Genomic DNA, 23240 nt, shown 5'->3' with positions numbered 1-23240 from the left:
ATGATAAAGCACGCAGAGTATGATGTATGAGATCAACGTGGAGGCCCAACGGCTCTCAGGTCCCACTGCGAAATACCACTTTGTGACGAAGGTACTGTTTCAGGAATCTTTTGTGGGAAAAGAAATTCTATGAGGTTAATGCTTAATAATACAGAAGTCATAGATGAGTTATCTATGAATCAAGAAAGCACTTCATCTGCTTGGGCTATGTTTGGTATAGTTTTGCTTCTCCCAGGGAAGAAGGAACTTGGCAAATGTCAGAATTATTTGGGAGCTAGGAGACCCTGGTCATTATTTGCAAATAAGAGTCTCTGAAAAGTGACAACAACAAAAAATGACAAATATTCTCTCAACTTCTCAAACAAGACCATGACTCACAATCAAAGACCCAAACTGCTCGCCGTTGGAGTCGGGAGTGACCTGCAGCCTTCTGCTCAGCTCCTCGGACAGCTCTTGGGGGCTCGTCCGGGACACAGGCGAGGCTGGCGGCGGGGGCAGCGCCAGGCTGAGTGAGTCTCCGCTCATGTTCACTTCCTCCGAAATGGTCTCCCAAGGCTGCCGGGGAAGAGACGCTGTGGTGAGTGCTGGAACGAGGGACCCGCTCGTCCCCGCCCTGGTAATAACCATCCTAACTGTCATTCACATTTACTGAGCGATAAGGAGGCACTCGGTCTTCCCAGCATCCAGAAAGAAGATAAGGCTCCCACCCTGATTAACAGCTGAGGAAACAGGTCAAGGGAGTGACTGGTGCCAGGGGACAGTGATCCAAGGAGGCCTGGCTCCCGGGGCTGTGCTCTTAACCCCTTTATAACAGCACCGCTCTGAGCAGTGGCTTGCTTCCAGCACTTGACACTACTTGCACGGGTTAAAAAAATATCCTCAGGAATTTACGATTTTCATGAATTTTCTTTTACTCTAACCACTGAAGATTCGCAATGAAAATAGCAGAGAGGCTATAAACTGTTAGCAAGCACTGGTATCAAGTAACTTTTACTGAATTTAATACAGCATCTTTCATCTTGCTTTTCCAGTTTTGACCACTGGAACATTTTGTGAATGATCTGCCTAACGTAAGAATGGATTCCCAATAAGTAAACAGCGTTGTTCAGGCAGCACTGAAGTTACTGCAATTACTAATTTGTTGTTCAATTTATATATATTTTCCCAGTGATTTGCCATAAGCATTTAAGGGTGAACTTATGACCATTTATGTTCACCCCAATTTGTGTTTTCTTGGTAATAACCTGTTTCACCATGTCAAAACCACTCAAAATTATATTTGGTACCCGAAGAAGTTACAGGGCAGGGTTCCATCAACTGCTCAAAGATGATTACCATGTTGCCGTTTAATAAGATATGTTTAGACTCTGGGGTAAAATAAAAGTATAAAGTGAAAATACACTAAGATTAATTAAGTGCTAAAAAATGTCATGCACTTTCCTAGTGATGTGAATTATGCGTGCTTGAAGATGGCCTCTAGAAGCACTTTCGAAGTTAGTAAATACCCCAATGGTCCTCAACTAGCTAGCGGACTGCGCTCTTTTCCTTCAGACAGCCTTTACTGAGATAACACCCGGAGTCCACAGACAGACAGGGGGCGCTGTGGCGGGTGAGCAGGCGGGGGTCTGTAGGGAGTGAGAAGGCAGGGGCCGCACCTCGGGGCCCTCCCCGCCCTCGCTGGGCTCCGGCTCCAGGTCCTCGCTGATGTGTCTGCGCGAGCGGAAGCGGCGATGCGCGGCCTCCTGGTTGATCTGCCGGATGTTGCTGTCGGACTCGGACGACACGTCCCTGGGCGCACACGGAGCGAGGAGAGACAGAGAACCGGTGTTGATACCTGGCCCTTCAACCCAAGCCCGACATCGAACACGATGTCAGTGCTCTCCCGTTCAACCCTGAGAATCAGCTGGCCACTCAAAGGAGAACCTGCCAACATCTCTTGGCTGGAGTATATTTCCAGGTATACTTCATTGAAATAAACACGTTTTAAATGCCTCTGCCACAATATTTTTGAGTATCTTTCAGGGATATACTCTAGCATGTACTTTATGGTGTTTAAGATGAGAAATCAAAGTCCTCCACCCAGCTGCCCCCTGAGAAGTGAGGCTTTCTGAAGGAGAATGGCAGATGAGCTCACACTCGTGGCCAGCCAGTGGTGACCCCTCAAGGAGTCTGGCAATGACAAGGCCCACACTTTTGTCATCAGCAATCAACCAGTAAGTACAAACAGTGTGAATTCAAAGCTGGGGTATGGAGGAAACACTCCCGATTCAACATGAACTTTTTCGGTCACTGCGGGTTTCATCTTGACAGAACCTCACAATCACGACACTTTTTAAACTCCACTTTTAAACTCCCATTAAACTCTATTTTAAAATTCACACAAACATCAGGCAATTACCTCCCAAATCAACTAGGATCTGAAGAATACTGTAACTTCATAGTCCTTTTTTTTTTTTTTGTCATGTAACTCTTAATTTAGGATTTGAAAAGCACTGATTCCATCTTTAAAACTTCTGCAGTAAATTACAGGCAATTCTCCTTTGGGAGAAATATTACTTGGAGGCTTTTAAAGTAGAGGTTTAAATGTCAAAATGTTTTTCAGAGAAAACGCTTACAGACTCTTTCAATAAGACACCATGATGTTGCAAATTAATATTTCACAATAGCTGAAAACATTATTTCAGATTAACTGAAATCCAGTATTAATCAAGGGCCCTCATTATAGATTCTCCTTAAAACACAGGTTTTAAGACATTCTAATGCAGTCTCAGACATGCTATCTTCCCCCAAAAGAGCCTACTGGGCCCTGTAATAGTGAACAGCCTGCGATGAGCAGCACTATTTGCAAATAAATAGGTGATTCTTTATCACCAGCTTCTAAGAGTCTGGATAGTTCCACCAAAAATCTTCACACGTTTTAGCTTTACTGGTAAAGTGATAGTATGAGGTTGGCTTCTATTTAATCCATATTAAATCAATAACTCTTAATAAAGATCTAAGTGAAGTTTTACTGTATGTATACAACTGATACATAAATTCTTAAAACCTCACAGAAATACCTATTTTGCATATTTTATAGCTGTATTAAACTATATCTGAAAAAAAGGACATCATTAAGGCCACAAAGAAGCTAATTAAAATCAAGGGACACACAAGTATACTAATACAATTTATGAAATTACCAAAACAGAATGATAAAAAAATAACACTCTCTTAGATATGTTAGCAAATATAATATTATCTTTAGGATTTTACACTGCTACAGTGATTTTTGCAGGATATTCAATTCAATTTAACTTTATAATGGCTTTACTTAAAAACACTGTATATATAAAAGTTCCATGAAAATTTTATATATTCACTTGAAATATCAGTTGTCACTTAGTCATCACCACATGCGTGTTCTGGGTTGTAACACACACTTGAATTGTTACAGGGATTTCGGAGAGGTTGAGGAGAATAAGGTTTAATATTACTGTATCTGCATTTTCTCTCTGAGAAGTATATAAAATTCCATTATTCTGAAAAGGCCTTTTTTTTCTTTTAAAGGGGTGTTTAAAATCAATTATGTTAATCCTCCTTATCCAACATGCTCAAATAATTAGTAATCAGTGTGAACCAGAAACAACTAAAAAGTATAAAGAAGAACGATACCTCTGATTCTGAAATTCCAAGTCTGGGCTTTTTTATGGTCTTTAGTGACGAAATGAAAATATTCATACGAAGGAGGCCTTTGGCCCTTAATTAAGCAATTGAATGAGAGGGTTGATGAAACTGATAGGAAGTTTAAATGGTCACTAATGGGAAAATGAACATTCAAAAATAGGTCTAAGCTGACAAAACAGAAACATGATTTTACTGGGGGCAGGGAAAAAAAAACTTAAAGAGTGGCTCTTTCAATTTTCTTCATTCATTAATTTCACATATATATTTTTCATTTGACTGTCATAGGAAATATACAAGTTAATAAAGATAAGAAAAACCATACATTTATCAAATTCAGTGCCAGTTGAGATCAGTGTATCGGATCATTTACATCCTATCAGTGACTGTCAGTGACAAATGATGACCTGAGTCATCAAGAGATGATTAAATGATTGCTAAGATGGGAGAAGAAGTACAAAGTGGTTAAGAAAGAAGTACTAAAAAGAGTTAAAATGAGTGTTTCACAAGTTCATCTTCATTTATAGTCTTAATACGATTCCTTCATCATGTTTTTTAACTTCTGCTTTTAACAGTAAAAAGTTTATAGTTTACATTTAAACAGGACCAGGACAAATCTAAAATTAAAGGTGTTTTAAAAAGCCACCATCTGACTCGAGAGACCTGGGGCAGTGTTCTGTGGTTGCCTTCCGTCCTGATCTCTGCATCCAGTCCCCGACAGTTCACTAAACCACGCGTCTATACCCAGTTTCAGAAACAACTCATCTGTAGTCTCTCATTCAGTTAAAAGTGCCTACTTTGTGCCAGGTGCTAGGGGCTGGTCTGTGAAGAGGAAACCACAGTCCCTGATCGCACAGGCAGTAAGAGAATTATGTGCTCTGTGTCCTCATGGGAAAGCGTCCAGCTTTCAGACAGACTGGGACAGAAGAGGTCTGGCTCTCCCAGAGGAAGGGACAGGAGGCTGGCATCTGAAGGTTGCTGGGAGAAGAGGCACATTCTGGTTTTGTTTTTTTGGGGGGGACTGAGGGGCAGCATACCCACAGGGCCTGGGAGAGAAAGTCCTCAAGAGCAGCCTGCATGATCAGATGCTGTGTTGATGACTGTGGGTGGCAAGAGGCAGGGAGGGCAGGACCCCATGAGGACAGCCTGAGGGCACCGGGGTGCCCAGGAGGACTTGGCAGGGCCTGAAGTCTGGGTAAGCAAACTGGGTAAGCACTGAGACTCCCCAGGAGGGCCACCATTCTCTGTAAAATGAGACCATCACTTCATTATCTGACTTCCTCAGGTCAGTTGTAGCCTTTGAATAAAGACGTTTGTTAATACCCTGCCCCACCCCCATCCCTGGAATGCTTGTAGGATTCTGTGAAAATTGACTTATGAAAAAAATCATTTTTCAATTAAAACAACACTTTAAAATCATCTGGAGGGCTTGAGGGCTCTGGTCAAGCCAAATCAAGTTAAGGACAAAGAACCTCAAATTCTCAAGTGGTTCAACAGGAGGTTATCAGGGAAACCGACCCTTTTCCCTCATAAGTTTTCTCTTGCTTTCTAGACGTCGTGCCTGTTGGGAAGGAGGCAGCCGGTAAGTTGCACCCAGAGCTCTGCAAATGTCCCTTCTGGTGAGCCACCTGTGCAGACCACCACGTCACTGACATCTCCCTAAACTACATGTGAACCTGAACTTGGAAGAACCACAGTTTCCCAATTTGTTTCTGGACTCCTGAGGAGCCAGCATTTACATAAGTTACAGTGTTTGTTTTGGTTCAGTTCTACAGGACACTGAAGGTGGTGTGTTTAGAAGAACGTATGAAGTGTTCCTTAGGGATTTCTCCATTAGTTTCACCACTCTCTGAGGCAGAGAAAGTAAAAACTGCTCCCACTTACCCCACAAACACAGACTCTGGTCTGCATAACTATTCATGACAGTGAACATTTCTCTCTATATATCTTGGTTATTAGTCTCTGTGAGCTCCCAGTGGTCACTTTTTTTATTTTTACAGAGATCACAGGACACTAGGGTCCCCATAAAGTGTTATTTTCAGATACTGTTTTCCTATGACCTTTAACAAAGATAAAGGTACTTTGTGCAGGGTGTTGCTACCGAGAATCTTTTGATCACTACATGTAACCAAGTCCAAGGCAGTTACTTTTTTTAGACTACAAATAACTAGAATAGTCAAATGACTTAAAATAGTTTTAACAGCTTTGGTCATTGATTAAAGGGAAATAGTAAAAACAAATAAATTAATTAAAAAACCAATGAACCCATTTCCATTTATATTTCTATGTGGAAAAAATTATAACAAAGAAGAGTTTGACATCATCTGGATGTTGGGATACTATGCTGTCCCAGCAGCCAGAGCTGGTGCTCACGCTAGGTGGCCCAAAGCTGACCACGGGTGCCTGATATTAACGAGAACCCACTCAGGGGCTTAGGAAGGACTGGCCTTCACTGTTGCAGATTCTGCAAGCTTTTCCTCTAAATCAAACACCACCTAGACTAGACTTCTTGGCAACCCTTCCCACCCCATAGTCTTATGCAGACTACTGTTGCCATTTCTAAAGACAAAGGGTTATTGACACCACCACCCATCACCTTTAACACTTGTTCAAAAACCGTCATCAGCTAATTTGCTTCAGAGTCTGGGTTAAAGAGAAAATTATCTCACCCGATATACTTGCCTGTATACTGAAAATTATACAATTTACTGATAATTACTTCCTTGTCTTGGCTGCCGGGGAGCTTACCTTTTTTAGGATAGCCTTTTCCTTTTACATTTTTAGTATTTGTTTTTGTCTTTTATTGTATATGAATAGTTTTATGTCTTGCTTTATACTATCATTTAAAACAAGCTGCTTCAAATCCTTTTTTACAGTCATGAGGTTTAATTAGTGTTTGCTATTATTAAACCAAAAATTATCCAGTGAACAAAATAATAATCAATTCACTGTGTCCCTGAGCGACTAGAACCAAGAGTATTACAAACTGTGAGTTAGCAACCCTCCCACCTGCTTCTAACGATATCACGGGGGTGATCTGTAAATTTCTCAAAAAGGGAAAAAAAAAGTTTTGAGAGGGCTTCGAAATCAAATAATTATGGAATAAAACTCCAAAAAGTTAAAGAGGAAATGGTACAGCCAATATGTTTGCTGAAAGTGAAGAAGGGAGCAGAGATGTAATCACCATGTATTAAGCGAAACCTAAGAAAAATGACCTTGGTTTTACATCTCATAAATCTACATAAAGATGACATGCAAAATAAATTAGTGCATATTTACAGCAGGAGACAACGATACGGAGGACAGAGCTTCTTTATAACCTGATGGGTTCTGGTAGGTTCCCACGCCCTCTAACTACACCAAGAGGATTCCCGCCGCAGCACACAATCACGTGCTTCCCAGCTTTGTCGCACAGAGCTGCTGTGTGGGCACCTGTCTGCAGAGTGTGGGGACGTGCTTGAGACCACGGATGGCACTCACATGAGGCTGGGCCGGTGCCACTGGGTGGTCCGGTTGTTGTGGTTGACGTAGTACGTGCGGCCCAGGTTGTCCACCTTCTCTTCCCACCCGGGGGGCAGCGGAGGCGGGGGCAGCTCCTCCTGGTGCTGAGAAGCCGAGTCATTGGAGTCAACGACTTCCCACCCGGGCTGTGGGGCAGAAGAGAGGGAGGGGCGTCAGGCTGGTTCACTGGCTCCAGGGCATCCGTGCCCTGTGTCCTGGCTCCTGTGGGCTCCGGCAGTGGCTTCGTGCGCCACGTTTCAAGAAATTCTCAAAACAAGGTGGAAAAAATGTCAACTCGAAGAGAGTCACAAAAACGCTCTGAGCCATGGCCAACGAACTGCACTGCCCTCCCGAGGACGGCGGTGCGGGTCGTGACATGGACAGGGGATCCAAGCAGCCCCTCGCGTTACCTAAGTCCCATTATGCTCTTTTGTAGTTCGTGTTTGTTATTTTGACCTGATGGCCTCTGGGGCTGTACAAAGCCATGCCGATCATGTGGGTCATGCTACAGCTGTCATCTTTTCAGCACCTCCGGAAGGTAGGAGGGAGCTGGGAAGATGAGCCTCACAGCATGTGTGTTCTTGCAGATGCCACGGGCGGGCCACCAGGAGGCCCGGGGTGCTCTCGCTCCCCAGGGAGGACCACGGGAAGGTGGCCCCTGGAGGAGGGGGAGCTCCTTGATGCCCCTCTAGGGAGGACGAGCACGCACGGCGGCCAGGAACAGCCTGGAAGTTGCCTCTTCCTACTCGGCCATTTCCCACCTGCTGCCGTCGTGTCAGCAGCCTTCATGGTCCCTGAGTCAGAGGTACTCCTTTGCAATACATATTTTTGGCATTAAGTATTCCTTCCTGACATCCCCTAGTAAAGTCACTGGAAAATTAACTAATTCACAGTTGGAAGGCTGGAGGAGTGTTAAAAAAAAATTCCTTGGATTCGAGATAAAAATGTGTGGATGTGCTTATGAAATCTTAACAGTCAAGACTACCTACCACCCACTTCAGTCCTTCTCCCAGAGATAGATGAAGGCCTGCACATGAAATACTGCTTGGAAATATGACCTCTGGGCCTGGGCCAGGGGGCGGGGGGTGGGGCGGGTACAGTTACTTGCCCATAATGCATTATTCACACACCATGTATATGCAACAGCTGCAAACAGATGTGCGAATAGGCCACAGAGAGGTCTCGAGAACGGACCTTCTCGGCCCAACACGAGAACGTGTCTCGGGAAGCAGCACTGTCTGCAGCCTGTGCTGCGAAGGTCCGATGGGACCCACAGTGGACGTATGTGACAGGAAAGATACGAGGTGGTGTTTTCTGTTTTAACTTGCCAAGAGGGAACAAAAGAAACTTCCTCTGGACAGCTAACTGCGGAACGGCCTAGCTAGAGCAGCGCTGCTCTAACGCACGCGCTCACCTGCAGGCCAAGCGAGCGAGAGACTTGGGAGAGCCTCTGCATCATTCACCCGCTGTGAAGCAGTTCCACGTGCTACAGGGGATTTACTAAGTGCTGAAAGTCCAAAGAAATAAGAGAATTAAATATGTGGGGGAGAACTTCACACAGCGGCGGGGCTGTTAATAGAACAGGGGTTAGAGCAGTTCGTAGAAAGACTCCTCTTCGATGATCAGTGTTACAAGGTAAAATGAAAAGTTTACCTTTTTTTTTTCTGATAAAAGCAAACATTGGTAGGTCCATGGAAGATGCAGATTCATGAACACATTTAAGTTCCTTCATATTTATAAACATTTAGTTCCTTAAATTGTAAAAGCTTCATGTAAAATATCCACGTGCTCTTAGGGAAGGAAAACAGACCACGGCCCAGAGCGCCCGGCTTACCTCCATCTCATCCCGCTGCTCACTGTTCTCTTCATCTTGGCCTCCGTTTTTGGGCATATAGGCCATTTTCAATCGCAAAAATCCCTTAACCCGAGATTTATGACTGCGTGATGGAAGAAAAATTTGTTACAAAGGATGTGACTTGGTTTGACACTTCATATTTATGATGCTTTAAACAGATGTAATCAGTTAATATGTTGAAATCTTCCTCAGAGTAAACCAAGGCCAAAGCATAAAGAATGACTTGCAGCCTAAAAGCCTTACCTTCTTGGCCGGAGGAGAAAGTCCTTAAATGTGTAGGGTCGCTCCATGGTTGGGTCTTCTGTCTAAAGGAAGAAAAAGTAAGTTTCCGTGCTCCTGAGGGTCTTGTATTTCGCATCCACCCTACTGGACTACCAAGAACACACTTGCATGTTTTAGAACGTGCTCGGCAAAAACAGAGTTGACTCCTCAGACAGTACTTGATAATTAATTACACATTTCATAGGTCACAGAACTTTTATCTCCTCAAGACCCGCTAGATGTCACTATCAACACCCATTTTTTAGGAGCCAACCCCAGCCTTCCACAAATTTACAAAATTATAGCTGTTACTGCCAAGTGTAATTTCTAACTGCTGGGTGCAGGCCTCAATCTCATGCTGCTGATTAACTCTGGAGAACCAGGGGTCACTGGTGCCTGCCTGCCTGTCCCTTGTGAGTCAAGAAATCTAAGAGTGAGGTTAACGGGAAAATATGCAAGATCAATCTGTGAATCCAGTTTTACTTTACTTTTAACATTAAAATATGTCCTCAGCCTCAGATAACTGAAAGAGCATCTCCTCCACAGAGACTGTCCTAGGTAGTATCATCCATCAGCCTTTTGCTGGTGCTTATTTCAAGAAGCTATGAATGTAATTGTGGTATTTATTCATTTTAAATAGAAATCAGTATTTTGTTGTGCAAAATCAGAGGTCAAAGCAAGTAGGAAAAGAAATGTTCCTCTGTCATTAATTTAAAAATACACCAAGTGGGCTTCATTCCAGGGATGCAAGGATTCTTCAGTATTTACAAATCAATCAAGTGATATAGCATATTAACAAACTGAAAGATAAAAACCATATGATTATCTCAATAGATGCAGAGAAAGCCTTTGACAAAATTCAACACCCATTTATGATAAAAACTCTCCAGAAAGTAGGCACAGAAGGACCATACCTCAACATAATAGAAGCCATATATGACAAACCCACAGCAAACATTACCCTCAATGGCAAAAAATTGAAAGCATTTCCTCTAAAATCAGGAATAAGGCAAGGGTGCCCACTCTCACCACTACTATGCAACATAACTTTGGAAGTCCTAGCCACAGCAATCAGAGAAGAAAAAGAAATAAAAGAAATACAGATTGGAAAAGCAGAAGTAGAACTGTTTGCAGATGACATGATCCTCTACACAGAAAACCCTAAAGACACCACCAGAAAATTACTAGAGCTAATCAATGAATATACTGAAGTTGCAGGTTATAAAATTAATACACAGAAATCCCGTGCATTCGTATACACTAACAATGAAAAAACAGAAAGAGAAATTAATGAAACAATCCCATTCACGACTGCAATGAAAAGAATAAAATACTTAGGAATAAATTTACCTAAAGAAGCAAAAGACCTATATATAGAAAACTATAAAACACTGATGAACGAAATCAAAAAGGACACAAATAGATGGGGAAATGTAGCATGTTCGTGGATTGGAAGAATCAACATAGTGAAAATTGTATACTACAAAGCAATCTATAGATTCAACGCAATTGCTATCAAGCTACCAATGGTATTTTTCACAGAACTAGAACAAATAATTTCACAATTTGTATGGAAACACAAGAAACTTTGAATAGCCAAAGTAACGTTGAGAAAGAACAGAACTGGAGGAATCAAGCTTCCTGACTTCAGACTGTATGACAATGCCACAGTCATCAAGACAGTATGGTACTGGCACAAAGACAGAAATATAGATCAATGAAACAAAATAGAAAGCCCAGAGATAAATCCATGCTCCTATGGATACCTCATCTTTGACAAAGGAGGCAAAAATAGACAGTGGAGAAATGACAACCTCTTTTACAAGTGGTGCTGGGAAAACTGGTCAATCATGTGTAAAGGAATGAAATTTTCTAACACCATACACAAAAACTCAAAATGGGTTAAAGATCTAAATATAAGACCAGAAACTATAAAACTCTTAGAGGAAAATATAGGCAGAACACTCTCTGACATAAATCACAGCAGGATCCTCTATGACCCACCTCCCAGAGTAATGGAAATAAAAACAAAAATAAACAAATGGAACCTAATTAAACTTAACAATTTCTGCACAACAAAGGAAACTATAAGAAAGGTGAAAAGGCAGCCTTCAGAATGGGAGAAAATAATAGCAACCGAAACAACTAACAAAGAATTAAACTCCAAAATATACAAGCAGCTTATGCAGCTCAATACCAGAAAAACAAACAACCCAATCAAAACGTGGGCCAAAGAACTAAACAGGCATTTCTCCAAAGAAGACATACAGATGGCTAACAAACACATGAAAAGATGCTCAACATTGCTCATTATTAGAGAAATGCAAATCAAAACCACAATGAGGGATCATCTCACGCCGGTCAGAATGGTAGCCATCGAAAGGTCTACAGACAATAAACGCTGGAGAGGATGTGGAGAAAAGGGAACCCTCTTACACTGTTGGTGGGAATGCAAACTCGGATAGCCACTATGGAGAACAAGGTGGCAATTCCTTAAAAAACTGGAAATAGAACTCCCATACAACTGAGGAAAGATGCTGCACACACACCGAGGAAACAAGAATCGAAAGAGACACATACACCCCAGTGTTCACTGCAGCACTGCTTACAATGGCCAGGACAAGGAGACAACCTAGATGCCCATCGGCAGACAAATGGATGAATAGGCTGTGGTACAGGTACACGATGGAGTATCATTCAGCCATAGAAAAGAACACATTCCAGTCAGTTCCAATGAGGCGGATGAAACTGGAGCCCATTACACAGAGTGAAGTAAGCCAGAAAGAGAAACACCAATACAGAATACTAACGCATATATATGAAACTTGTAAAGATGGTAACGACAGTCCTACACGGAAGGCAGCAAAAGAGACACAGATGCAAAGAATAGAGAGTTTTTGACTCTGTGGGGGAAGGCGAGGGTAGGATGATTGGAGAGAATAGCATTGAAACATGTATATTACGATATGTAAAACAGATGACCAGTGCAAGTTCGATGCATGAAGCAGGGCACTCAAAGCCAGTGCTAGGGGACAACCCAGGGGGATGGGGTGAGGAGGGAGGTGGGAGGGGCTTCTGGACGGGGGACACATGTGCACCGGCTGACTCATGCCGATGTGTGGCAGAAACCACCACAATGCTGTAAAGTAATTAGCCTCCCATTAAAATCAACTAATTAAAAAATTAAGTGATGTAGTAAGGGCAGACCACAAGTTATATTTTCTAGAATTACCGTGTAGACTTTTATATACCTTGCAGCCTGAGTTGGATATAATTGCGTGTAAGAGCAGGGACAGATCTAGGTTCAAAGGCTGGTTATAGCGCTAATAACGCTGTTGCTTACTCTCTTTAAGCTTCAGTTTGTCTATAAAATGGAAATGTTCGTGCTTATTATTAGAATGCTGTGAGGCTTGAGTGAGTCAATGTATGTAAATCCACAGTGACTGGTACGTTCAAACATAGCAGCTATTACTAGTAGGAATAAAACTAATACTTTTATTGAAATACATATAATAATTTTATTTCAAAAAAATAAAATTACATGCAGTAAAACCTCAAATACCTAGGCTCTTTAATTAAACACAATTTAAAATACCTTTGCAGCAAGAGGGACAAACCACAGCAAAATGATTTATTATAAATCAGTAGGGTGTGTGTGTATTTTATATTTGTAATATTATCTTTTATATCATTCTCTGCTTTAAACTTTCAATGACTTCCTATTCTGCTTATAATAGGCTGAAAATTCTTCCTTATGGACCTACAAGGTTAAACGTGGTCTGGTTCTTCATTTTCTCTCATCTCACCGGGAACCAATCTCTGCAATCACCCCTGACTCCACTGGGAGACGGTGAAGGACAGGGAAGCTTCGTGTAGTACAGTCCCTGGGGTCACAGAGTCAGACACGACTGAGCGACTGAACCACCACCACCACCCCTCCTGACCTCATCTGTCCGGCGTGCACGTCGTCTAACCCCACCCTCACAGGTCCTTCTGCTGGACATCCCTGACTTCAGACAGCCACGCGGTCTCCACTTTGCCATCCAAGTCCAGAATCCCAAGTCACATCCTCAGACATTGCATCCTAAGTCACCATCACAGCCTCCCTTTCTCATCCTCAACTGCAGTGTCCTGATTCATCTCCCTCCTTTCCACTATTTTATGTATTTATGCTTATTTATCTATTTACCAGTTTATCATTCTATCACCTATAGAATATTACCTTGTAAGATCAGAGACTTGGATTTGCCCGCCACTGTATTCTTGGCGCCAAGAGCACTGTCTGGCATGAAGGAAGCACGAAGTAGCTGACTAATCCACCTGATCTCCAGTAAACTGCTAGGGCCACAAAAATCCACCCTCACTAAGCAAAGTCAGCTATATTCTCTAGACTTTTTTCTGAAGTCAGACACACACACACACACACACACACACACAAAGTCAGAGCTTACAGGGACTCTAAAAACAGAACTTTCCATACACTACATAGTTTAAATGACAAACACCACACAGACTCAAGACGTAGACATCCTAGGTCTGTGCTCTAGCTTTGCTACCTACAAAGCCACGTGGCCAAGGGCAGAGTCTTTACCTCTCTGTGCCTCAGTGCCCTCATCCACGGAGTGGGGCAGTAACAGGAGCTTATAGAATCGTCACAATTAAATCGATCAACCGAGCTGGTCCATAAAAAGTCCTCACAAGGGTTCCTGGCACACTTAACAAACGTCGGCCATTATCATCGTCAGTCAAGTCTACGTTTCCATGTCACTTGTGGACACTATCAATTCAGTGCTCTGCAATAAACACACGGCGTTAGATGAGAATTCACCTCCATGGAAATTCTCCAGCATGAACAAGATGGCAATCTCTGACAACAGGATTCTTCCTAGCACTCTTCAGGTTCCTGCTGGATCCCAGTCCCTGGAGAAATGCCTGGGGGAGACTCCCTGAGAGTGTTTCTGGGAGAAAGCCATCTCAAACAGGTTGATGCTAATAGCACCAGTGGCCAAAATAGATGCTTCTACCCCCTACCCCAGGCCACGAGCATTCAAAAAAAAAATCTTTTGGTTACAGAGCAATTTCACCTTATAAGGATTTATTGCTTTAAACAGAACTGCAGTTACTTGACATATATGTAACGTGAAAAATAACTTTGTGGGCAAGTGGAAGGGAATGGCCTTATCAGGACCCTAGGCTCAAAAGAGGGATGCAATGGCTAAAAGCACCCAAGCCTCAGACTGAGCCCCTCTGGCCCCCTAACGGCACCACAGATCAATGTTGGAGACCTCTGGTCTGGTGAACCTGCAGATCACTGGGCAAGCCACCGACCTCTGTGCACCCAGGGGTCCCCACCCGTAAAATACAGGGAATGGACAAACGGTCTCTGAAGTCCCTCTAAGCTCTAAGATACTGAATTCTGTACACGTGAGACAGAACCATTACCCTGGTACCAGCTGGAATTATAAGAGGGGTGCTCATCATTTGAGTTACCTTCAAGTACAATTAAGATGACAAATAATAGCGCTACCATCCCGATGCCGCCTCACTGTAGGAAAGCTATAAATTCAAGTTAACCCTGGTTGCCTTGAGTAGCACCTGACTAAAATAAGAGAAATTCATGTTTTTAAACAGCTCTCTCTACCTCAGTGTGTTTTCCACAGATACAGAGATTTTGCATCTAGGAGGGGTGATGGGAAAGGGCTCAAAGGACAGGGAAGACACTGATAGAAGAATCAAGACAAGTTTCAGAGGTGTAAATGGCAAACACCTGCCAGAAATGGCCTTCTGTTGTTAATGCAAGTCTTGGAGCTATTTTTGTCTCTAAGTAATTATTAAGGAGAAGTCATAAAATATTGTATGAACTTTTGGGGAATGACACACAGAATTTAATAAACATGTAAAAAATGATAGTATTTCTTAAAAAAAAAAGTCAGAAATAGGAGAGTTATAGCTAAGGTCACTTTTGGTGATGCGCTGGAGAAATAAAATAGAGGAACTTTGTTTCAGCTGCAGACAGACAGCAGGAGAGCAGGACCACCTTCCTAAAACACAGCCTCTACCTCCGCCACGTGCGTCGTGCTGCCCAAGTCTCCTGGGCAACACACACGTCGCCATGGTCGCAGTGCCTCTGCTTGTGAGCGCCACAGACAGCTAATGCCAGCTAGTGCCATGGTCAGCCAAGACGCCCTTTCACAGAGCTGGATGGAAACCTGGCATCGTCTATGTGAATCCTCTCGTTCTATAGGTGAGACAAACAAGAGTCCCATAAAGGATTACTAACTTATTAAGGTTACCAAGGCAACCTGCCCATCTCCAGGCTCCAAGTCAACTATTCCTGAGAGGTCTTTTAAAGCTTGACATTTGGTGACTTCTGTGAATAGGAATCTATGTTTTCTTAATTCTCAGATCTGCATAAAAGGTCAGACGACTAACCTTTCTCTTTTACTCACTCCCAACCTCAACAGTGGGCTTCCCAGATGGCGCTAGTGGTAAAGAACCTGCCTGCTAATGCAGGAGACGCTGGTTGGATCCCTGGGTTGGGAAGATCTCTTGGAGGGGTCACAGCAACCCACTCCAGTGTTCTTGTCTGGAGAATGCCATGGGGGGAGGGGCTAAGGACCATAGGGTTGCAAAGAACTAGACACAACTAAAGCGATTTAGCATGCATGCACACTCAATAGTAAGTAAAATGGAAAAAACAAAATTAAAGATGAGTGGCATATTTGCAACAGAAGCCAAGGAAACAGAGTCCCTACCATTTTAAACTCCCTGGGTCTATTTTCTATCCTTTTTCCCCCCACCCCCTTCCACAAATAAAACTGGCAGAACTGGCCTGAGAGCCAAGAATGAAAATGAGTGACAAGTCAAAATCATTTTCTTTCATCTGGAAGCATTTGATAAAGCACTGGGGAATTCATAATCAAAGGGGGGAAAAGAAGTTACTTTTCCTTCTCATTATGTCTCTCTACTCTTTCCTGTTTAAGGGCAAACACGGAGCTCATGCTGGCCTCCTGGGGCCACTGTGGTCACTGACGGGGGTACTGATGCTTTAACATGCAGAGTGCATCTCGGCTTCACACGGCCCTGCCGGCCTCGTCTCTCTGTTTCCAGGGACCTCCTTTGCTTGTCTCCCTGGCAGAAGAACTCCAAGCTGGACTGTCCCAATGGCCCCCAAGGCCCAGCAGCGCACACAGTTGATTATCCGGGGACCCAACAGTGGGCACTGGGCTGAGGAGCACTGCTGTGAGTGCTCTGAGATGCTCAAGTGCATATAACTTGGCTTGTGTGTCTACAGATAAACTGGAAGTAGGCTTGCCCTGACCCTCTGGTCTTCCGGGTAGGCTTCTCGAGGTCGGGGAATTTACAGGTGTGAGTGAGGACAGCTTAGGAGAGATATCCCTAACGACTTAGGAGCACGGTTGTACACCGCAAATGCCAGTATCCACCAGCAACTGTATTCTGGTAGGGGGGAAAAAACTGAATCTTGACTGATAATTCTGGCTAGTGTTAAAGAATTCACTTGCCAACGAGGAGATGAAAAAGACATGGGTTTGATCCCCAGATTGGGAAGATCCTTTGGAGGAGGGCATTATAACCCACTCCAGTATTCTTGCCTAGAATATCCTATGGACAGAGGAACCTGGTTGGGGGCTACAGTCCATGGGGTTGCAAAGTTGGACACGACAGAAGCGATAGTAACGCACACGCAAAACTTGGGTGTGAGAACCCCTCCTCCCCCAGTTCTCTCCAATAGGCAGAATTATCAGCTCAGGAAAAGGGAATTCAGAACCATACAGTTTTTGCCTAAGCTGGGGAAATCTGGTCTGATCTCAGCTGAACCAACTAAGAGGGTGCCACATTGCCACATGTAGCTTTTAAATATAAACTTTAATGACTTGAAATAAAATGATAAATTCCATTCTTTAGTCACATCAGCCACATCTCAAATGCTCGACTAACGTGTTTACGGCAATGGTGGCCCTGCTGAGCCACGTGAGGGAGGAACTTGCTTCACTGATTTTTCCTCAGAGATCAGAATCATGTCTGTATCAGCAAGCATCTGTGAAAGGAATAAATCCTCTATTAGGGAATGGGGCTGTCTGGAATTAATTAGCAACCAGATGCCCAATCTGATTCCTCAGAGTCTGAGGAGGCCCGGGCAGCACCTCACTACGGCAGGACCCCTCTGCACTACCTTCCCTCATGACCAGTGAGACAAGGTTCCTAAGCTCTTTTACCTAAAGTTTGATGACATTAAACATCACTGAATCCACAGGCCATACAGCCTTGACAGTGGTCGAGTAGCTATTAACAAAAGAGCATCCATTATCTACCCACAAAATATATTCAAATGCTAGCATCCATTTTACATACTCACAACCTGTGTTATCATACAACGTCAACTGCAATTTCCCCATGAGGGTCCTACACAAAGGACTGAAGATACACTTCAGAGCACCTCAAATCCTGGGGTCAAAGCCGTGTCCACTGAGAACACGCCGGCCGGGTTCCACTGTCACTTAGAGGATGCAGAATGCACCTTCGCCTCTCCTTTTGCGTCCCGTGTGACCCATCCTGAGGACTGTCCTGGGCTCCACAAAGCCAGTCAGTCTTAAGGAGGAGACACGGTGCCCCAGGGCGCACTCATCCTGGAGGCCCGACACCGGGAGGCTCAGCTCACGCGCAAGGCCTCAGCCTTCTCCGAACGCTCGCTGTTCCACTCTTGAACCGGTTGGCTTCTGTTCTGGCCTGGAGCCTTTCTTCCTCTGAAAGCTCAATCTTGCCTCCACCCAACTCCAAAGGTAAAAATATTCTCTCTACCAACTTGTCTCTGAAGAGAAACACTCTTCTATCCTCTGAGAACTCCCCTCAACCTTTCAAAACCAACCCATGCTCCCTCTCTCAAACAGGGAACTGGAGCAGGTTGTTCAAAAATGCCAGCTGCACCTCTTAAGTACATAATTGGCCTTGACTATGATGTGTGTGTGTTTTGTTATTTATTTATTTGGCTGTGCTGGGTCTTAGTTATGGCATGTGGGACCTAGTTTCCTGACCAGGGATTGAACCTGGGCCCTCTGCATTGGGAGCGTGGAGTCTTAGCCACTGGACCACCAGGAAAGTCCCTGTGATGCGGTTTTTATGTTAGGGAAAAGGGTGGTTGGGGACACCCATGTAAGAAGTGGCCAAACAACCAACACTGTCTAAAAATGTAATGTGATTACAGCTTCAGCCTGAAGAGCATGGAGAGAACACCCACTGATGTAGAAATACATGAACAATCTTTCTGCACAAGGTGGAGACACCCCTGCGCTCTCAGAGGGACCGTAAAAGGACAATCAGTGTTCTCAAGGCTTATGGAATCCATCTCGAGCATATGACCACTTTCCACGACCATCTTGGAGCTTCAGGTTTTTATGCAGAGATAAACAAAGATATTCTAATGTCATTACTGCTGTTTCCAATCTTTGGGAAGGGAATGAGCTTCAAACCTTTTGTCCTTAATAGCTCCCCTGAGTAAACAGGAGTAAAGTGCTTGCCGTCACAGTCCCTCACAACAGATCTTCAAAAGCTTCCTGGGTAAGACGGCCTTTCTTGGTCTTTAATAGAGAGTGACAGCTACAGCTTCAACACAGCAGCAGGCTCATACTAGGTGGTTTGGGTGATTTTAGTTTATAGACGATTTATAAAATGCCCTTGGAAGGCAGAAACATTTGACTTAGTCTCTCTTAGTTGCTATTGTGGGGGTTTCCTTGGTGGCTCAGATGGTAAAGAATCTGCTTGCGATGCAGGAGACCTAGGTTTGATCCCTGGGTTGGGAAGATTCCCCTGGAGAAGGGAATGGCTACCCAATCCCATATTCTTGCCTGGAGAATTCCGTGGGCAGAGGAGCCTGGTGGGCTCCAGTCCATGGGGTCTTAAAGAGTGAGGCATGACTGGGCACTACTGAGGTGCTACTGAGGGCACTTCACGATGCCCTGGGGAAGAGGAAGGAGAGCTGGAGCACAAAGCCATTTACCTTTCGCCAGGGAGGCCTGGGCCCCCATTCGATTGGTACTGGAACACACCGGAGTCACCTTTCAGCTCAGTCACAGTCAATAGCCCCCGTCCTTTTGCTACACGTTTGAGCAGAGGATTACTAGCAACAGCACACGTGCTGACCCGGTATCGTTTCTGAAACCAGAGTCTTTCCAGCTGACAAGTTCACTTAGGACAAGAGCATCTCTTCTTTCGCCTCTGTGCCAACCAAGAAAGCCATGACCAAAGTCACGGAAGCACAGTCTGTGTAGGTGACGTGCAGGAGACACAGAGTGCACAATCCCAGACAGAGGGGTCACACGTGGTCAGAGCCAGAGGATGAACTTGCGAGCACATTCCAGTGACAAGGGGAAGGGGACTGGCAGAAGCAGGCAGCTGTTTTGTATGAAGTGACAAAGGAAGATGAGATAAGAAAGTAGCTGGTGACGCTGATAGATATCTGTAGATGGTTCAAGGACGCCTGGTTTTTACAATTAAGTGATCTCCTAGCCTCTTGAAAGGACCACCTTCTAGAAGGGGTCAGGCTCACAGTATCTGTGCTTCATTTCAGCCTTCTCCACAGTGTGGAGGAAATACTGCCCTGAAAATAACCCTGAATTGCAAACAGAAACTGCCATTTACTGCACGTGTTATAAAGTAGGCGACCGATCTTACCGGGAGATGACTAAGGGGTATGTCCACCTGTCCCAGGAAGTCGTCCCGTGTCTGTTAAGAAGAGAGAAAGTAATTAGTGTTTTCATCTATTGCGTGAGTGTCAACATTCTTAAACATGTTTCTTTACAAACAGAGAAAAGTCCAGGGTCTGGGCTGGGAGAATGGTGGGGATGGGTTGAAGACAGAGGCCCAGGTGAGCCACAGATGGTTGTTGCCTTGGAGATGGGTGAGCCCAAGGCCTCAAACACCTGATCTTCAGCTGGCAGACACCCTGCAGGGCATCGATCACCCAAGAGACTGGAGACAGAGCCTCTCTTGGACTTGGGGAGCAGGCAGTCAGCCAGGGAAGGGATACCTGAGATTCCAGAGGGCCTGGGGGTACAGCTGGCCCAGTTTAAAGAGAAGTTGGTAAAGAAATGTTGGGGCCAATTTTCATGAATATGTATAAAGTGTAATAAATGAAAGAGCTCCTTGAGAGCTCAGTCTTGGGAAAGAGTACAGAAGCCAGTTACTAATACATCTTGTACATTACTTATTAAAAAATGGCCCTGAACTTTCAACCTAGTAATTATACTGCTTCACAATCTAAGTTCGTGGATTATCTACTGGTTATAATTTTGGACACATGGTACTTCTTCCTATCTATATCTGCTGCACAGACCTCAACGAAAATTTATGTGGGTAAGCTCACATGTGCCTTTTCAGACTCTGGGAATCATGGTAAATCTTAAAGTCAGGGTCAGCGGCTCTGGCCCAGACCCCGGGGTGTCCAGCAGGCCACTGGACACAACATCCTGCTTTAGGGGCATGTGCATCACAGCCCCTGATACCCAGATGGCCCGCGATATGAATTGGAAGAATCATGATGATGACTTCCGCTATCCTCGCCAACCTCATTAAAAAAAAAAAAAAAAAAACCGCCCACATTCAAACGCCTATGATAGTTAGAAAGTTCTTCACAGACACCATCAGACTTGTCCCACTACCAGCTTGAGGAGCCCGAGAGAGAATCCAGAGTTCCACATTCCAAACTCTGGGCTCTTACTTTCAGTCTTACTGTGAAATTTTCTCATTTATAAAATGAACTTTTCAAATGCACTTGAAAAAAAATTCGCCTCTTGCATTTAAAAGTGGCAGCAGGTAAATGTGAATGAGATTTACTGCACTGATCTATTCCATACTTAGGATGTTCTTTTAAGTAATTTTTAAAATCTGATTGACTAGAAAGCTGTCTGTCTCCTCTAGAATATGTGAAGGGTAACGAAAGATCAACGTCACCACTGGCTGAGTGTGCCAAAGCCTGAGAAGAGTTCCCACCCTTCTGATGAGGCTGTTTTCTTCTATTTCCTCAGATACATCTGCCTCCGCCCACCATGCACAAGGCCCTGAGGTGCCAAAGATGTACCGCTTAACGAGCAACAGTCAGCACAGACGTCTTCACTGTCCAAACAATTAGGGGGCAGTCCCATTCTGAATGTGGCTGATTTAATTGTGTGCATGTCAGTTAATTTCACCATTAGAAACTCAGAGCTGCCTGACTCCTGACTACAGACTGTGTGTCTCCCTAATGAGAGTAATGAGGTTCTGCCCTTGTCCCTCTCCTGGCCAGCTACTGGTGCTGATGCCAGGAAGGACAAGGACTCGGGGAGGAGCATCAGAAGGAGACACTTTGATCCCAGAGCTCTGTTTCATAATCTGCTCTCTTTGGCTACTCTACCGTTAACTTGAAGTACATCTTCACAAAAATTCATGAAACATCCACGTTCCTGCGCTGTTTTGGGAGGGAGATGTTAGACTTCTAAACCCATCAGATGAGTTCACCATCTGAATCTAGAGACAGGCGCTGGCCCCTAAGGGCTATTGTAGCAAAGCAGGTGCTGTGTTCAGGGCACACCAAATCTTCAGTGAGCAGCTGCAGTGGATGGGCACGATTATTATGCCCATTTTACAGATGGGGAATCTAGAGACCAGAGAGGTTGCTAGCTGGGTAGACTGGTTCCAGAGTCTTGGCTCTTAACCAATACTTTGTCCCGCATCTCGTTAACAGCAGGACAACTCGGCTGGGCACCAGCCTTGGGCTTCTCATCAGGATGCTGGTTCTCAACAGTATGGATGAGAAGAGACTTTGATGACAGCACAGTATATGAGGCTTTGGGGAGGACGGTTCTGCCTAAAATGCCCATCTGGCATGTTATCTTGAACAAAACCTCTTGTTCCAACTTGGCTCCATGCCTCAAAGCAGCAGTTTAATGGATCCCCACGGTACTCGCTGCAAAGCTAGATGGCTTCACTTGTACCTTAACAAGGTTTCTAGTTACATTAAAAAAAAAAAAAAAAGAAAAAAAGAAACACAATAATTCCTATAACAGAAGACGACGAGGCAACCTCACCATTAAACACGAGGCTCTTATTTTCTGGTTTACATCAAAGGTAACGGTAATAAAATCATTTTAAAAATAAAATGGGGATCAAGTGTATAGAATAGCACATGGTCAAGAGGAACTGGCTTAAACAAGTGATTCACCAGTCACTGGAACATGCTGGTAAGATCTAGGTTTCAAAACATCCCACTGCTGACAGAACCACAGACATTTCAAGCAATGCAGAATATTTAGATTAGTGACACTACACCAGTGATAAAACGTGCCTCCAATATCACTGTTGAGGAGTGCTAGGAGCGACCAGAGAGTCAAAATGCATGGCCTCTGCGCCAAAATGAGAAGCAGGGCTATTTCCAGGACACCTGGGTGTGCTGATACGGCAGGGTCCCCACCTGTGGGCCCTAGAGAGCCAAGGTTTGAGGTCATCACAACATCTTGAGGTCACCACTGCTTCAGGATGACACCCTGCACCAATGTTATGAAAACACAATATTCAAATCATTTAAATAGTTTCCATTACAAAACCACTTCCACCAAGCATCATGTTAACCCTTGTTGTTGTTTATTCAGTCATGCCCGACTTTTTAGTGATCCCGTGGACTGTAGCCCGCCAGGCTCCTCTGTCCATGGGACTTCCCAGGCAAGAACACTGGAGTGGGTTGCCATTTCCTTCTCCAAGGCATCTTCCCCACCCAGGGATTGAACTTGAATCTCCTGCATTGGCAGGTGGGTTCTTTACTGCTGAGCCACCTGGGAAGTTCCCGTTAATCCTAAAGCGCTTACAAAAACCAAATTAGTTTCCACTTCACACAGTGCATACGGGCATTTCTTGTGCTCATTTTTAAGTGGTAAACGCTGTCAATTTCAACCTCAATTACCTGTCACGCTGT

At 44.2% G+C, this 23240-nt stretch overlaps 1 protein-coding gene across 7 annotated transcripts in view; it reads right to left on the bottom strand.

Moving 5' to 3' along the window:
• NEDD4L (NEDD4 like E3 ubiquitin protein ligase) overlaps positions 1–23240 on the bottom strand; it is a 371669-nt gene that overhangs the window by 69451 nt on the left and 278978 nt on the right. For all 7 annotated transcript variants that reach the window (XR_008201394.1, XM_052660361.1, XM_052660362.1 and 4 more), the window contains 6 exons: positions 19970–20020; positions 9263–9324; positions 8999–9101; positions 7144–7310; positions 1656–1788; positions 379–555 (listed from right to left, as the gene is read on the bottom strand). Coding sequence is in view for 6 of the 7 variants with exons in the window: in XM_052660361.1 (XP_052516321.1) it covers positions 379–555; positions 1656–1788; positions 7144–7310; positions 8999–9101; positions 9263–9324; positions 19970–20020 (693 nt within the window). In the remaining variant the exon portion in view is untranslated. The remainder of the gene's footprint in view (positions 1–378; positions 556–1655; positions 1789–7143; positions 7311–8998; positions 9102–9262; positions 9325–19969; positions 20021–23240) is intronic.

Source organism: Budorcas taxicolor, chromosome 22 (assembly GCF_023091745.1).
Source record: "Budorcas taxicolor isolate Tak-1 chromosome 22, Takin1.1, whole genome shotgun sequence".
In the NCBI taxonomy this organism is placed as follows: Eukaryota; Metazoa; Chordata; class Mammalia; order Artiodactyla; family Bovidae; genus Budorcas; species Budorcas taxicolor.
This window is presented reverse-complemented; position numbering and strand designations above follow the sequence as displayed.